The 18,042-nt window shown below is 28.0% G+C and overlaps 1 protein-coding gene across 1 annotated transcript; it reads left to right on the top strand.

Moving 5' to 3' along the window:
* Window positions 1-1,182: 1,182 nt before the first annotated feature.
* On the top strand, window positions 1,183-17,778 carry oys (oysgedart). The gene is made up of 12 exons (XM_014427757.3): window positions 1,183-1,694; window positions 1,966-2,111; window positions 3,138-3,215; window positions 3,318-3,409; window positions 3,518-3,623; window positions 4,378-4,516; window positions 5,988-6,120; window positions 8,056-8,258; window positions 8,904-9,104; window positions 11,061-11,212; window positions 12,351-12,452; window positions 15,364-17,778. The coding sequence occupies exons 1-12, from the start codon at window positions 1,623-1,625 to the stop codon at window positions 15,440-15,442; spliced, it is 1,503 nt and encodes a 500-aa protein (XP_014283243.1). The 5' UTR covers window positions 1,183-1,622; the 3' UTR covers window positions 15,443-17,778.
* The last annotated feature ends 264 nt before the right edge of the window (window positions 17,779-18,042 follow it).

The following is an 18,042-nucleotide window of genomic DNA, read 5'->3' as shown; positions in this document are numbered from 1 at the left end:
TATACATATGATTATATAATCAAATTTTTACTTTTTAAATGTTGTGTCTGGACGCAATAGCAAGGCTCTCTGAAAGCTGATTATCATCACGAAGCAATCACCGCGTCGCATAGATCATTTCTGACTATTGTAGATTGAAACTATACGTAAAGTAATTAGCTTAGTTGTGAGATTAGGTTATTCATTTTTCTATCCTAAGCAAAGTAGATACATTACTGAACCGTTAGCGTATGAAGGTGTAAAATGAGCTCCAGGGTTATGTCTCATCTGAATTCGTCCGTGAACATTTTCGCTTATGACATAAATAAGATTTTGTGATTAAGTCAAACATAAATTTATCACTGCACTGTTCATGGTTTAAATTAATTGTTTTTGTATTTATTTTAATAAATGTAGGTGCTGGAATACACTGCATTTGCTATTTTAGTTTTAATTGGTCTCTTATTATTATTTTTTTTTTTTGGAATAACATACGAAAATGGTAGTTGCTTGCGATACCACTTGAGATACTCTGGAGCGCCGCGGCACACAATATAGGAACCACTGATATACTTGCCTCTACATGCTTGCCAAACTATCTCTACTTGAGGCATCCACAAACGTGAGGGTTAGTTATTTGGATTGGCTGGTACAAGTTGACCTCAATTAATGGCCGACCCGTTTACTGTCTGTTTTTGGCACAAATCAAAGGGCGCTTGTGCTGCATTCACACGTTTGTATTAAGTTAAAATTGTTTTAGAACTGCCAACGAATAAATATTGGTGCTCTTTGTATTTCATTAATCAATGAATTTTCCCAAGCTTCAGATTCAATTATTAACTCTAGTTTAAGATTGTATATTTTATTAATTCCTGTCTGATGAATGAACTTTAGATGGTTTATTTTTGATTTTACAAAGCTCAAATATATATCTTTTAATTAAATTTACAAGTACCTATACAAAATCTAGAATGAAAGAAGAATTTTTAGGTTATGTAGTATTATTTCTAGGATTTTTTTAATCATCTACTACCTATTTACATTTCGTTTCATTTCGTCTGTATTTATTTTGTTCATTTTTAAAATTAAAGTAATGTAATAACCACAAAAGGCGTAAGAACACACTATTGTAGGTGTATGACGTTTGTTACCTCATATGTTTAGAAAGCATTTGTTCGAGTCTTGGATTTGTAGCAAATGGCAAACGTGTAGATCCAGCATACCAAATACCAGAGCGGGAAATTTGAATTTGAAATTCATTCATTTTGTGTGTAATGAATTTCGCGATTTAAGTAACTACTAAATAAATTTTTAGGAATAATTTTAATGTTTACAAAAGATGAACACATTGAATCATCTTAGCTAGAGCCATCTGTGGATCGTGGACTAGATGATTTCATTGAAGGCATCACGCCACCTCCCCCTCCCCTAGGGCACCTTGCCAATAGCCTCCTACTGTCAGTTACCCGCCCCAGGAGGCGACGGAAGGTGGGTTATTTAAGTGTCGTGTGGAATATCGTCATTTCAATTTTGTTTGATGTTGGTCCAGATGTGTCGATAAGGCAACGTATTTAATACTGCTTCGCAAAGAGAGAGAGAAACCAGCAACTGTCTTCCGGCTTTTTCTTCTGAATTAAATCAAAATGGGAGGGTCATATAAAGGAAACACATTTTTGGAAGGTATCTCTGTGTCCACCGGTATTCCATTGGATCATGTGAGTTATCTTTTATCTTAATCACAACAGTATCTACTTGATTTAGAGTTGCTAACCTCACTCCTAGTATAGGACTGGTCAGTTGGCTGTTTGTTTATTAATATTTATCTCAACAAGTTATTATCTTTGGTTTCATTTATTTACTTTACCGAACTCTTTTAAATATGTTGCCAATATGAATTATTTGTTTATTTTAATGCTTACTAGTTGACTACAGATAAATGGCATTATTAGTTTCAAATGACCTATAGTGGCCTTTGTATATTTTCAGATAAATTTTGTTGCTTCACAAGTTATCTCATTGGCTCTTGCTCCTTTAATGCAAAGTGTATTGCACCCTTCAATTACAAAGTTAGCCGCTAGACAAACCTTTGTACTTATTGTTGGCATATTTTTAGGCTATTTTGCCTTTGGGATGTAAGTAAATTGCAACAGAAACCATTTAACTTGTATTTGTTACCTATTTAGATATGCCTTCGCTCTTTAGGAAGTTGGCATTTAATTTTTATAGGTGTCAATAGTGTTATAGTGATAAGGAAATTACAATAGAAACACTAAAGTAAGGAATAAGTATTTAAATTAATTTTATAAATTTTTTTTTTATTAATATGTTGATTGAGTATTTTAATTAAAACATGAATTTCTGAAGAAAGGGTTGTGACCCCAAAACCCTAAAGGCTTATAAAAAAAAAAAAATGTTTTAAAGGAAGCCTTGATTGCTATTGACTCCAATAAAAATATAATATTGTTATCAAGTGCTGTAAACTTTAATAGAGCAGACATTGAAATAAATGAATATAGTGACTAATGAAACAATTAAGATTAAAGATAACTTGTGACATGTAGCACAGAGTCTTGTGTTATTCATTTTTTTTTAATGATAAAATCTCAAAATCTAATCTTTTAAATACCTGATCTATTAAAGTTTTTGGTAAGTTACTAATTTTTTTTTATTACATAATTTATTGCACTTACTTACTTATTTTTTTTCGAATTGTTGATAGTTTTAGTTCTTTTTTACAATTAATGATAATATTAAAATACAAAATTTCTCCAGATTATTTATTTAGGAAATTTAATTGAACTTAGTATTCATCATCATCACTTAAGCTGTGATACTTTGTGAGTCCGATTAAAATCTTTTTACCAGTTAAACAAACAAATAAATGCACGCATCATTTCAGAACCATCTCACAGGAATTTTTGAACTGAGAAAATATATATAACTTACATACAAAATGATGGTTAGGATGAATTGTCTGGAATGATTTTTTTTAATAATAGAATAAAAATCATATTATTTTTATTTAAATTTTTTTGAACTTTATTTTTACTTTATAAAACTTTTTATGGTTTAATGCAATTTTTTGTAAATTTGTTTTGTCATATAAAATTCTTTATAAGATAAAAATTAATATATATGTTTGTTACTTTTGATTATAGCCAAATTATTCATCTTGTTGGACTTCCACTTATATGTTATTTATTGCTTCGAATATTAAACCCAAAAATTGTCCAAAGGTGAGAATTATTTAATTTAATTTTCTGTTAATTTTGATTATAATGATTTTGGTTTCATTTGTTGGGTTTGTTTCTTTAATTCGTTTATGCTTCTGGTTTCAGATGGACAATGGTAGTAGCCATCGGTTATTTATCATGCATCCATTTGCATCGTTTGTTCTACTCTGGTGCAGCATATGCTTTGGATGTAACAGGTATATTTAATGAAATTGTATTCAATTCGCAATATCTTTGTTTTGATTTACTGTCTTTATATTGTCTTAATATATTTAGTCTTTATAAATATTATTGTCTATTTTAAGGTCCTTTGATGGTTATGACTCAAAAAATCACCAGTTTAGCATTTAATATTCATGATGGATTTTCAAAGGATGATCTGACACCTAACCAGAAGTACTATGCAATAAAGTATGTTATTAATTCATAAAATAGTTACATAATCTAAAAAGTAAGAGAAGTAACACCTAATTTTATTCATAATTGTAAGGAAGTATTTAATTTTTGTCGCTGTATTGCTTTTCAAAAAAAAAAAAAGAATAAAATAAATAAAAATTAAACTGATTATCTCTTAATATTTTATATTGGATGCTGGTTAACATTTTTAGCTGGGAAATTAAATTTCCACCCATTTTGGAAGGATATACCAACAACCTAGGATAATTCACCTGATAGCTATGGGTGTAGGATGTCTTGTAAAAAAAAAAGTATGAGTTTCAATTAAGAATATTTTCCTATTTACTTTTAGATAGTTATTATAGATAATTATTACAATCTGCCTATCACATTTTCTTTTGGTAAAATTTATTATTTTTTAATTGTGTCACTTTTCTTGCGGATTAGGGATATAGCTAATAAAATATGAAAATAAACTACAGTATATAAAAAAATCCTTACATTTATGGCTTTAAAAAGACATTAATAATATAATATGTTATATTTTATTTATATTAATGCAAATAAATGCTGTAACAACCTCACTAATGATACTCTCATCACATTTATTTAAACTTTATGTCCATAAAAGATTCTTGTTCTAATAATAAGAATATCTGTATACCATTGGTGAAGTTGTTTCAGTCTTTATTTATACAACTATCACTTCACCCAAAACTAGAGTATATGTGGAAATACATTTTTATTTATTTATTTATTTTTTTTATAGGAATATTCCCACAGTTCTTGATTACATGAGCTACATATTCCACTTTCAGACATTAATGGCTGGACCAGTGGTATTTTATAGGGATTACAGGGATTTCATTACTGGCGCAAATTTCCTAAAGCCTGGTACAACACTAGCTGTATGTTTATTTTTTGTTAAATTATTTACTTCTTTATAGAATATTTTAAAATTAAAGAATAAACAAAATCAATAGATCTACAATGTTGATATCAATATTTACATTGTCAATGTATAAAAGAAACGCTATAAAGGAGTTTTGAATCATGTCTTCTATAGAATATGTAAATATGAAATTAGTCCTTAAAAATAAATAAAATAGAGGCATAATTTTTTTAATATGACTCTTCCTGTCCATAAAAATGTCCAACCTGTAATTGTTTTCTAGGTCACAAAATTTCCTCAGGAGTTTTCAAGCTCAATACCAGGCCTGTAAATATGTAACCAAAATTAGCCCATAGATGATGATAGCTGTCAATGTTGTTACAGTCAAATTGTATCATTGGTACCACTTTTTTTGTTTTAACTACTGATAAATATTTTCATACAAGTTTTATTCAACAGCATAGTTTTTAATAGCATTGAACATGCTGAATTTAGTGCTTGGGAACTATGATTTTTGGGCGGCATAGATTTTCTTTTACAAATTAAAGAAAACTTTTAGTAAATTACTGAGTTCTAAAGAGTTTAAAAAAAAAAAATGTTTAATGGTGGCTTTGGTGTGAAAAATGGAAGACTATAAAAAGTTTGAAGAAAAATTATAGCAAACATTATTGGATAAGTATAATACTCCAACATAACAACTTGCGAATCAATTGAATGTGACATGAGATACCGTATCTGTAGACTCAAAAGCCATGGCAAAAGATCCAGTAGTTCAGAAAATGTGTTCCACACGTACTGAATGAAGTACAGCAGGGGAACTGAAAAACCACTTGTTCAACTGGTACGAAAGAAATGCTCGTCGATGAGATACATTTTTTTGGTATTGCATCCGCGAATTGTCAGAGAAATGGAATAGTAATGGTATTGCTAGCGATGGGTTGTACTTTGAATAAAATATTGCTTTTCATTTTTATACAGAAAACATATATGTTCTCTATAAAAATTCTGGTTTCATGTTTTCATGCCTAGGATATCTAATTTTAAAAATTTAGAATGTGACATCAGATTCAGGAATCTTGAAAATCCCAGAACTGAGATTTTTTCCAAAAAATGGTTGATTTGAAATGTTTTTCATCATCTCGAATGAGAAAGAAAGGAGGTGGCAAGAAATAAAGAAGGAGAGAAGGAGTATGAAAGGAAGTGAAAATAATTATGAACTAAAAAAATAATAATCTTTCGTTCCGTGAAGAAAAAATAAAAAAATACAATTATAAAAAGACGTGACTCTTTATAATTTTATTTTATTTGTTTTATGTTTTCAAAGTATAAGATTGGCTGGTATGAATTTTTAAATTATTAACAATATTTAGTGGCCTATAAATTGTATTAATTATTTTAATAATATTTGTATTGGGTAATTATTGATTTTTTTATTATGGCTCTATGTAGAGCTATTTATGATTATTAAATTCTTTGTTACGTTTCAGGATGCTGATTTAAGTCAGAGAGATAGTTATATTAAACCTGACCCATTTTATCCAGCTTTGAAAAAAATCGCCATCAGTGTAACATTTGGGGTTATATTTTCTGTTTTGAAGTTCCCTATAGAACATGCCAAAGGTATGTTTTGTAAATGTGTACACATTTAAGTATAATTTTTTATTTATTTAATTTATTTTTTTAAATTAGTATAATTGTTGTCGTAAAGTATTTATTTCACTTTTGCTAGTATATTTTATAGTTTTTTTTTTATTAGTTATATGAGTTACTGATTTCAAAAATAAGCTTTGAAAAGAAAATTTAATTCTTTAGCTTACTGTTCTTTTCATCTTGTTCATGGTGATTTAATAAATCTCTGGTGGTCTATTTTTTATCAGAAGAGCTGCCAATGGTATTATGGTAACCACAAAAATGGTCACATTTTTTACATGATATCATTTAATCAGAGACGGACCAAAATTAGCTATAGTTGAAACTAATAGCTAAAATTGCCATGAATACGACCCTTATTCACGAATGAATCATTGATAAATAAATATTGTATCCATGACAATTTTAGCTATTAGTTTCATAGTTGCGCGTTTCATATTGATTAAATCCAATTGATTGTGGTTGAGGTTATAGAAATGGGGAATTTAATTTTTTTAGCTTAGCTTATTTCCAACTTTTGAATGTTTCTTCAATTGATACATTTAATCCTTTTTTTTTTTAATGAAACAAAATAAAATTATTGTAGAAATTAATACATTTTATTAATTTATTCTTATTTAATTGCTACAATTAAATTACCTTGTATGTTCTATGATATGAAATCCTTTTCTGGCTTTAATTGTATTCACAGAATACTTACTCCTTCTTTTCAAGGCCATATTCCTTTCAACACTTAATTATTAGCTGCTCCTTGTCTATGCTTTGGTATAAAGTAATCAAACTAAATTTTATTTATTTATTTTTTTTTTTTTTTATAAATTGGCTTATATGTTATTTTAATATAAAATATTATTCCCTTAATGGTCATAAAAAAAATTTCATTTCCACTGTCCGATTTATTTTGATTATCATCTGACTCCTTGACCCGGCAGTTGATAGTTTGCAGATGTGAACTTTTATGCTTTTCATAAATTCTTTTTAATCATAATTCCAATAATTCAACAGTTTTACAAAAGATAACAGTGTAGGGCTTTGCTATTGCAATAAGAAGAGATAGCAGTCTCGGCTTTTTCCAATTCGAACTCCTGTTTCTTTTTTTATCAAATCCTTTGTATTAATCCTCCTCAAATGTCTATTTCCGTCAAAGACTCGAATTAATTTTCCGCAAGATTTCAATGCTTCCCCATAGGATATATTCCAGATATGCATAAGTGAAAGTAAAAAAAGTGTATACTAAATATTAAATTCCACTGAACTATTGTAAGTGAAGAAGAGCCACTTTCCTTTCCTCTCTCACCACCATACATCAGATGCTTGAAAACCATAACAGTTTTATTAGTAATAAATTTATTGCTTATTGCTTTTTTCTTATTTACCTATTCATGAAGACTATAGTTAAGATAAATATTTTGTAATCTGAGTTTTTTAAGGAAATACACGTTCTAAGGATCCTTTAGATCTAATCAAGTCTCGCAAAACGGTTTGTGTGTGTGTTTATGATGGCTCTACTCACAAATAGAAAAATTGTATGAAAGTGTAATTTCGTATTGGCAGTTGGAATACGCATGGGATTATACAGCAGTTTTTTTAACTTACCAAAAATGGCACTTTATTTATTATATGTAAGACTTAAACAGTGAATTTTCGTAATCATTTACTTTGGTGTATTAGTTTTGGAACAAGCAAGGATTAATTTCAACATAAAGTAGAATGGTTAGTGAAGGTTGATTAATAGGCACTCTGTTTGCTTTAAGCATGAATTAAATTTTATTTTTAATATTTATTATTAAACTTTATTAGTATCCAAATATTGTGTTAGTTATATTTTTCTTATTATATATCATAAATAAAATAGGAAATTGAATTTTATAATATTACAAAAAATATATTTATATTCTTTTACAGATGAGGAATTTTTTCGAAGTGGGATAATATACCAAATGGCATACCTGTATGTAGCAACTACTACAGCTAGATATAAGTATTATCATGCGTGGCTTCTTGCAGATGCCATAAATAATATTTCTGGTCTTGGTTTCAATGGATTTACTTCTGATGGAAAACAAAAGTGGGATTTGATATCAAATGTTGACATTTTGGGTTTTGAGGTAAAATAACTGATTAATGTAAATCATAATTTAGGTTTTTTTTATATAGAAGATACACTTCCTATTAACAATGTATTTATGAATAAAATGTTCTTGAATCTAATGTTAAGTAATTTGGGATAAGTTTGCACCAGATTTTACAGTTTATGATTAAAATGATTGTAGAATCTTATTTTGTTGCTAGATTCTTATTTTTAATTGTTCCTGATGTCATCATGTTTTAAACATTACATTCAAGATTACGTTTTTATTAGATTGATAATTCCATTTAGTAGTTCTTAGAACATTCGTTCTCAGTAGTTTATTTAATCATTATTATTATCAAATATATTTGATTGTAGCATAGTATCAAGAAATGTTATAAATCTTCTAAAATTTTGAACTTATCACTATTATTTTTTACATTATACCCTCTTCTCTGTGGGCAACTCTGAGGAGACTTAACAAATATCCAGGTTGTTGATTTTAATTGTTACCTGGAGATATCTTAAATGAATATCATAACTTATCAAAAGTATTAGAGTATAAATAATTGTTTAGTATCATACTAATTGTATGTAACAACAACAATTAGTTGAAGATAATTTTTTTGGGTGGGGTAGTAGTGAAACAGGTTTTTAACAATTCTTTGTGGCCTTGTTTCAGTTTGGTTCGAGCCTGAGAGACTGCATTCAGAGTTGGAATATTCTAACAAATTCTTGGCTTCGTATGGTTGTCTATGAGAGAGTATCGAAGGAGAATGGTGTTTTTCTGACATTCACTCTATCGGCTCTTTGGCATGGCTTTCATCCTGGCTATTATCTTACATTTGCGACTGGTGCTCTGTTTACAGTGGCATCTAGAATGGTTTGTATTTTTTGCATAATGGAATTAATCTCATTGAAGTTTTCTTTTATGCAGTAAACTTTCATAGTTTCTAATGAGAATGAGCTCTATACAATATTATGATTCAAATATAAATAAATGTTGAGAAGGAATTTTGTTTTTCTGTTGGGGACTCAGTCTTTGAAATGGGAGGGAACTACTGGATATCTTTCATAGAAGTAGGAGGGAACAACTGGATATCATTCATAGAAGTGAGAGGAGACTAGTGGATATCGCAATTCCTCACAGAACATGGGGATTCCACGCTAAACTCCATGACTTTGGGAAAGACAAGATTCCCCTATGCTCCCCTTGTGGTATTTCAGAAATTGATAAGTACAGTGTCACAACCTGCAGAGCATTTGATACCACGTTCTGTTTCATCATAGAGAGCAATTACCCTTAGAAGGTCAGAAAGCATAACTATACCCGTACATGACAAAGCAGTTGTGTACGGTTGAAAGGAAACAGTGGGGCTAATCACTTTAACTTCCAATGAAAAATGGAATAGAACTAAGGAAAAATGGATGATTGAATTCTAAGATCAAGACTTCATATTGGTGGAGGTGCCATACTGAAACTAATAGGCAAGGAAGGAGGAAAAATTAAGTAAGTTGACCATCTAGAACTGAAGGATAAGATGATTCTGTCTGGTGGTAGTTAGAAAGGTACTCAAAAATAGTAAGACTATTTATTAAAGTCTAATTGATACCCACATTGCAGTTCTTCACAGACCTTGGGTTGTTGCAGTAGAGAAAGATCTGGGTTCCAGTATGATTAGTTCAGTAATAAATTAATTAAATTTGACAGAAAAGTTTATTGATTTATGTTTATGATTTAATTCATCCCAATTATTTGCAGTATTTGATGTAAAAATATTGGAATAAGATTAAATGATATATGATATATGAACTTAATATAATATAAATGGTATATATAATTCTGAAGATGGAGTGGAACCCTAAAATATCAATATTATAATGTTATTAGTTTTTGAAGTTAAATCATTCAATTAGAAAATTTTTTATTTTCATAATTATAATTGACACAGTATACCTTCTGATTGGACAAGATTAATTATATCTAAGTTGTTCAGATGCTTAGGAGGTACTCGTGATAATTTAGCAAAGATGATTTTTTTTTTTGCTGTTTAGGCGTGTCAAACCAAATTTATTTATATATTTGACATTTTATAGTATTATTAGAAATAAATAAGTCTTCATACATGTCAATTGATCATTTTATTTTACTTTATCCTTCTTTTATTTTTAATTGAGAGTAAGATTTTTTTTACAGATTTTATATTGTAGACAATGTGTAAATTAATTTATTAATTTTTGTTTAGTTTTTTGTTTATGTATTGAGTATGTTATTCTTAAGGGACCCTTTCTGAGAATAAAATTCATTTTCTGTTTGTTTATTTATTTGTCTAAATTTGGTCGAGGATCAGGTGAATAAAAAACAAATATTTTGTTTGAAAAATTGTTGTTTTTACCCCTTAGCTGATAACCCAGTCATATAAGTAATGAATTTTATCTTCCTTCAAAAACATGATCTAAAAACAAAATAAAATAAAATATTAAAATTAACGTTGAAAGGAATATGGTCCAGGTGCGGTCAAAAAAACTCAAATAGTATAATTCTACTATTTGAGTTTTTTTGACCGCACCCGGACCATATTCCTTTCATCTTTACATCAATAATCTTCCAGCATTAAAATTAACATTCTTTTTAATTTGATAGTAGAGTTGTATGAAAATTGGTTAACTAAAACTATAACTAGATTTTTTTATGAATATATTTATTTATTAATAGACCATTAATAACTAAAAATTGTAATGATGACAATTGAGTCATAGTTTTATTTACATCTACACTTTACTTAGGTTTAGTTAACAATTGCCGAAAACTTGATTTTTTGTGACTTTTTTATTTTAGGTTCGAAAATATGTTAGACCTCATTTTCAAACTTCATCTAATATGAGGAAGTTTTATGATGTTTTGACATGCCTTTTCACCAGAATCCTCATGACTTATCTCACTTTTAGTTTCGTTCTGCTTGAGTTTTGGGCAAGCATCCGTATATTTTGGTAAGTTTATTATATTTTGCAAATATTAATTTATTTAATATTATTGGTCATTTAATTTATGTAAATCAGCCCCTCATTGCTAGGTAGTGGCCATTCAGAGGCAGTTGTAGCCAAGAATCCTGAGGCCAAACCTCAGCAACCTCGAGTCTGTAATGGTCTCGGTTTAATTCAGGCCTGGGTGGGTTGACTTTTATTTTGTCGCAGTTTCATGGAATAATCACCCGACCTTTCCACCTTACTCGACCTTGTTGAAATAGGTAGAATAGTTTAACCTCCCTGTCTGTCAGAAATGATCAGGTTGGGTGTATAATTAAAAATATAAATAAATAAATGAATAAAGGTGGTCACCATTTATTTCTAATTTGTGCTGTTAACATTCAATTTTCAAAATAAAGAAAGTATTCATATTTTTTTCATTATATTTATTTTTGATTGTGAGTTCTGGCTCGAATTCCATTCATTTAAAAAGAAAACTTCATATTATCTAGTTTTAAATCCTTGTTTGTTTTTATAAACTGAGAAAAGTTATTATTCATCTTTTCTTCTGTCTATTTTGTAGGAAATATTTTGGCTTTAGACAAAATATTTTATAAAATCATCTTACAATCGAAATAACATATCGTCGCTTAAACCACACTTAACAATCTTTGACTTCAGCTTTTCTAAATCATTACAAAGTTATACTGTAATTAATATTTTATTTATTAGTACTGAAAACAATAAAAGAAATATTCTACTAAATAAAAATATTAAAATGTAAAGAAGGGTCATATAAATGATAGCCCATGGTGTTTCTCGAGTCATGCTTTGAACTCATGAACTCGGTCTTCTGATTTCTGTAGGAAGGATGCATAATCAGCTGACCTATATACCCATTTGTTCCTTACCCAAAGCTAATTGTTTTTATTATTTTTTCTCACTTGCATTAAAATTCATTATTTATTTTATTATTATAAGGAAAAAAATTACATTTTTTTTTATAAACTTAGCTGTAGATTTTTTTTGTACATAATCTATTTATAAACATTTCTTGTAAAATATAATTATATATTTTAAAAACTTTTTTTAGTGTATTTATTACATCAAAATTTGATTTTTGCATATATTATACTAATTGCGCCCATAATTTTTTTGATAGGAATATGTATTGTTGGTTGCATATCCTGGCACTGTTCACGATCTTCGTTCTTCCAAGATTCTTAGGTCAGAGTGAAGCTCAGTTACGCAACAGGCTGTCAAAGTTGGTTACTAATAGTAATGGTGTTAACAGCCTACATGGTTAAACCTTAAGTTTAGGTTAGAGCACATGATGCCTTTTAAACTTGTGGAGATGTAAAAGATTTATTTGTTTTTATTATTAGTTTATCTTATAGACTTCAAAAAATTACTAATATGTTTTTTTTTTGTCCTATGGTATTTTTTTTGCATTTAAAAGTATTTCAAACCATTACTGTTTTTTTTTTTTGTTAAGTTTTTTACTTTGGAAATTTATAGAAATAATTTGGTTTTATGGAAACACTAATTGATTGAGACTTTGCATTACAGTGGCAAGAAGCATTATTAAGTTTTATTAATGCTGTTTTGACCAAGCGATTTTCATAAGGGAAGCACAAATTAAAGTATATGCTTCTTGAATTAATCTTTAGTATTTAGAAAGTATTTCTGTGATAATTATTATGTACCATTGTTGGAAGTTCCTATTTCGGTTTTTAATTTAACTTGCCTGCTTTTTATCAGGATATCATATAATTTTTTTTTAATTATTTTTATTGAAAAACTTTTTTTTCTATCGTTTTCTTAGGAAAATTAATTAGCAAATTAGCATGTTTTCTTATTAGACATTTTGCTAAACTCTCATTAAAAATAGGATCACGTATTTTAAATGTATTAGGAAAATTAATTAGCAATTATAAGTAATTTATTACTACTCGCTTTGTGTGTTTCTTACTTAATAATCTTTCTTTTGTTTTCTCGATGGATTTTTTTTTCTTTGAGGGAGAGGATGGGCAGGTAGAAGAAAAGAATAAAAGCATTTTTCTATGAATTGAAAGAAAATTTGATATATGAAGGACAAGTTGTAAATTTTTATTTCTCTTTTGAACTGGGCTATTTCAATTTTTTATAAATTAACTTGTAAGTTAAATTGTATTTTTATGTTTTCTAATACGTTTATAAAGCTATAATCTGAGGTTTAGTAAGTGGGTTAATTTATAGTTTTATTGACTTTTAACCTTGTTGTTTGTAATAATATATTTATGATAACTTCTTAATAATTATAAGTTACATGCTAAAATTTTATTTGTTTTCAATTTCCAATGGACAATAAAAAAATAGTTTGTTTACGCTTTGGACATTTTTCTGAAGATAAAACCAAACTGAATAGACAATAAAATGAGAGTTTAAATGTTTGTTGTTTTTAGTTAAATGTTTCATTGAGTGGTTTCATAAAAAAAAAAAAATAATTAACCTTACTTTTAATGAGGCTTCAAGATTTCTGTTAATGTATTATATTTGGCATTTAGTCAAAACATAGCTGAATTTAAGGTGAATCTCTTGATTGGTTAAACAGGAGGGAAGGGGGCATCTGAAAAACTATCAAATGTATTTCGTTCATCAAACTTATTTATAATAATTGGTAATATTCAATTTTCTTTTCTTAAAATGTAAATTTGAAGTTCAGACTTCCTTGGTGACTGTTTCTGTTTTTTTTTTTTTTTTTTTGGACTCCCAATTAGAAAGTTTCATTTTGGTTCAGACAATATCTACTAGATCTGAACTTTTTTTTTAACTACATGAAACAGTGTGATTAAATATTCTAAAAACTAGAATAAAAGTTTATAATTATTTATATTAAACTTCTTATTCTACTTTGGCTGCTATTTAACACAAAACCAGGTGTACATGTGGTTCACAACTGATACAAGTCTGCGGACTACCCTCACTCCCAAATAGGAAATTACCTAGAAACCTAAATTACTTGAAAGTGCATTTTAAGATGCATTTAGCTGTTAGTACCTTTTGACTAACACTCGAACATCAGAAAAGGGTAACATTTCTGACAATAAGTGCTCATAAAATGTTTTCGGACCTTCCCAGAACGTACTCGCAGACCAGTGGTTAGGAACCATACATTTAGTTGAAAGAGAGTTTCTATTTTGCTACTGTTTTTGCAGATTACTAATATTTAGGAATTAGGAAAAACTTTCAACTAATCCAATTGGTGAATATGATCTTCCCTCATCTTTTTCACATGATATTGCCCAATCATACATAATCTAAAATAGATATTATTCATACTAAGTATAATTTAAAAAAAAATCATTGAAACTCAATTACTAAATTTTAGGACTATGATGTTCTTTAATGATGGGTCCTTCTATTGTTAAAATGAAAACAAGATTGACATAACTTAGTGGAAAATGATTTTAACGATGTATATTTACGAGATTACGATTACGTTTTATATGATATGAACTGAGTGACATTAATCTCTTGAGGCCCTTTAGAGATACCAGTTCTACAGTAAGAGGTAAAAGGAGTAGCTAACTTCTGGTATATGATCTGATTCTCAATCTCTACAATATCACAATTGATAAATTCAAGTCATATAAAAATATTTTAACTATAACAATAATACTTAAATAAAAATTATTTTTGTTTGTTTAAAAATTTAAATTGAAACAGAGGGCATATTATCTCCTGGGTTTTATTACTGCTTGCATTTAATGTGACATTGGTTTAATACGGGTGTGAATGAAGTCCACCTGGATATTTTCATATTTTTCCTTGAGAACTACAAGCCATTTTGAAAAAAAAATTGTCGTAACTTTGTCGTTAACAACACATCCCATTGATGCTTTTATAAAGTGGCAACTCTAAAAATCAAAATCATATTGAGAAGACATTTTCGGGGAGGAAAAAAGTGGTGAGATCTTAAGATTGGTTCCTTTTTTTGCTTCCTTATGTAGTACTTATAACAACTTATTTATTTTGCAATTTCTATTAAACTCGTATATTCAATGAATAAAAGGTGCATCTTCATGCGTTTCAAAGGCATACATGAACTAATCTAGTCATTAATTTAATATTAAATTTATATGCCCGCCTTATTTTATTAAGTTTATTTGAATTAAGATATCATCTCATTTCAGGCAGGGAAGATTTGGTTACAAGTTAAATCTTCAAATTATTTATTCAATGTATAAAACATTTCAAATCAAATTGGAATAAGGTGTTATAAATAAAAAGTTATTTATTTCAAATTATTTGTTTTATTTTTTATGTCGTTGAACTGATTTTTATTTTTTTAATGAAGATTTATTTTACATTAACACCTGTATATATTTAAATTTGCAATGTTGTTATTAATGTTCTTTAATTTAATTAGTAAAGTTATAGCAGGAGTTTTAGCTACATAGGTGTTTTTTCATTGATTTTTTTAAAGGAATTGTTCCTTTGAAAAATGCTGCTAAAAATTATTTTCTGGATATTTACTTTATTATTTTGACTACTAATTTGTCTTTCTAAAATATCATTTGTAAAATATTATAGATGATTTTAAAAGATTTTTATGCTTCCTTCGTTGACCATTTGCACAAAGAATCTTCCATAAGGTGCTGTGAAATTAATATTTAAAAAATAAAGCACAAAAGAATATATTTCTTTTTCATTTCTATATTCATTCTGATAACACTTGTATGTATTACATGTTTAGACTACTTACGTGCTTCCCAAGTTATTTTTATGTAATGTATGTGTCAAAGACTTGATATTCAATATTTATGCTAGTAGGTAGTTAAATGCTTGTTCAAATAAATTTAATTTTGTTTTTTAATTAGTATTTGTAATATTTATTGAATATGTTGTTTGATCTATTAATGTAAGTTTTGCACTTTTTAAAAATAATGCACTATGTAATCTATATGATAATTCAAATGCATTTAATTTTATAAATAAATATCAAGTTAAATTATTTATGAACTTATAAAAGCTCAAATTGTGAGCGCTTAAGTATAAATAAGTTTGACCCAATGACTGATGATAACACGATTAATAAAATAAAAAAAAAATTATGTTTAATTTGATTTTTTTGTTTCCTTTCATTTATTTATATTTTTTTCCTATCTGAATTAGGAATAATATATTCTTCAGAAAATTGCAGTCGTATTGTCATTTTCCTTTTGTAATTTTTTTCTATTTTATTCAAAACTGATAAAAAGAGATTACGTGATAAGTATATATGTTGTAATCATTATTCATGAAGTTTTATTTTACTTACGTTACTGAAAATTCGTTTTTTTATTTGAATTTTAGAATGATACTTATGATTTTGAAAATGTTGGAAATAACATGATTCATTAAATATTTAATTTGAATTTAGTAGTATCCACAATTCTATGAGTAATACCAGCATAAGTAACAACAGTTTCCATGCTATTTTTTGTATTATTTGATTGTATATTTTCATTATACAATGTTTAAGGAATGAGAAGTAGTAAATACTAGATAATTAGGATTAATATGCACTTATTTATGAAAAGTTGTTGTTGTCGAGTGTAAGAATTGATGATGAACCTTCATTTGTTTTTTTTAATAATTTGATCTGTGAAATTACATTTTTTCTGTTAAATCTACTTATATCTTGTTGAATATGTTAATTACTTTTAACGATTACTGATAAAATGTTTTATTAATGTTAAAAACATTGTTTTAAAATTGTATCAATTTAATGTAATTTGATATTTGTATTAATCTCATAGTGGACCAAAAAAAAAAAATTAATTTTGCTTACTCTAAAACAGTCTTATCTATCATTTCTTCTATTTTAAAGAATTATATTGTTCTACAAATATAAAGATATTTTTTCAAGTTAATCGGATGATTAATTTTTCATATTCGTGAATGTTCAACACATTATTAATATTATTTATTAGAATTTTTATGTTTTCTTTTGTAAAGTTCAAGGCATAATTTGGCCGGCCTCCTGAACAATTTACTCCAACTTCTCTCCATCCTTTCAACTTGTCCAAGCCAGCTAATTCGTCTGGGTTTTATAAATCTTATATGTTTTCTTAGTTTATCCAATTTCCTGTTATTCCTTATGCACCTGGTGCCTAGTTTGCTGATTGGTCCAAACTGAGTCACATGATCTTCCTTTCATTTAATGACTCTAAGAGCTTATTGGTCGATTTTTTTATTTGGTCATGTTTCAGCACCATACCAAACTGCAAGCCTAATAAGTGATTTATACATTTTTAATTTTGTGTGTCTGAAGGGCAGTCTTTGTCAAGTTCACTTTATTATTTCTATGACCTCACCATTGATCTTACTTTCAGTTCCGAGGTATTTGAAATGATTAACAGCTTCAAAGATGTTATTGTGGTATATAGAATTTTGTGGACTTCTTCTTTCTTTGGAAGTTGGCAATACAATGTGTTTTGTTTTGGATTCGTTTATCTTGAGCCCTACATTTTATTCTTCAGCTTAATGAATACTTCTCTTCATATTGTCATCTGCATTACTAAGAATCTGGTATGAACTGCTAGCCAAAGTGGCATTTAGATCAATGCGTTTAGATTAAAAAAAGATTACGGAGATGGAATCACCTTGTCACACCCCAGAACTAAACCATATCTTTCTGCTTATGTTACTGCAAATGAAAACACTGGTCTGAGTTCGAAACATTGCCATTTTATCAAATTCAAGTTTTACTGATGCATTTAAAACTTTCAAGGAATGGATTCTGTTAACCCGTATCAAAGGCTTGCTTACATTTGATAAACAGCATATAAATATTTAATATTTCAATATTTAGCTCAGCACTTTTTGAG

The sequence above is a fragment of the Halyomorpha halys genome, unplaced genomic scaffold (genome assembly GCF_000696795.3).
Source record: "Halyomorpha halys isolate HHAL.00 unplaced genomic scaffold, Hhal_1.1 Scaffold669.1, whole genome shotgun sequence".
In the NCBI taxonomy this organism is placed as follows: domain Eukaryota; kingdom Metazoa; phylum Arthropoda; class Insecta; order Hemiptera; family Pentatomidae; genus Halyomorpha; species Halyomorpha halys.
This window is presented reverse-complemented; position numbering and strand designations above follow the sequence as displayed.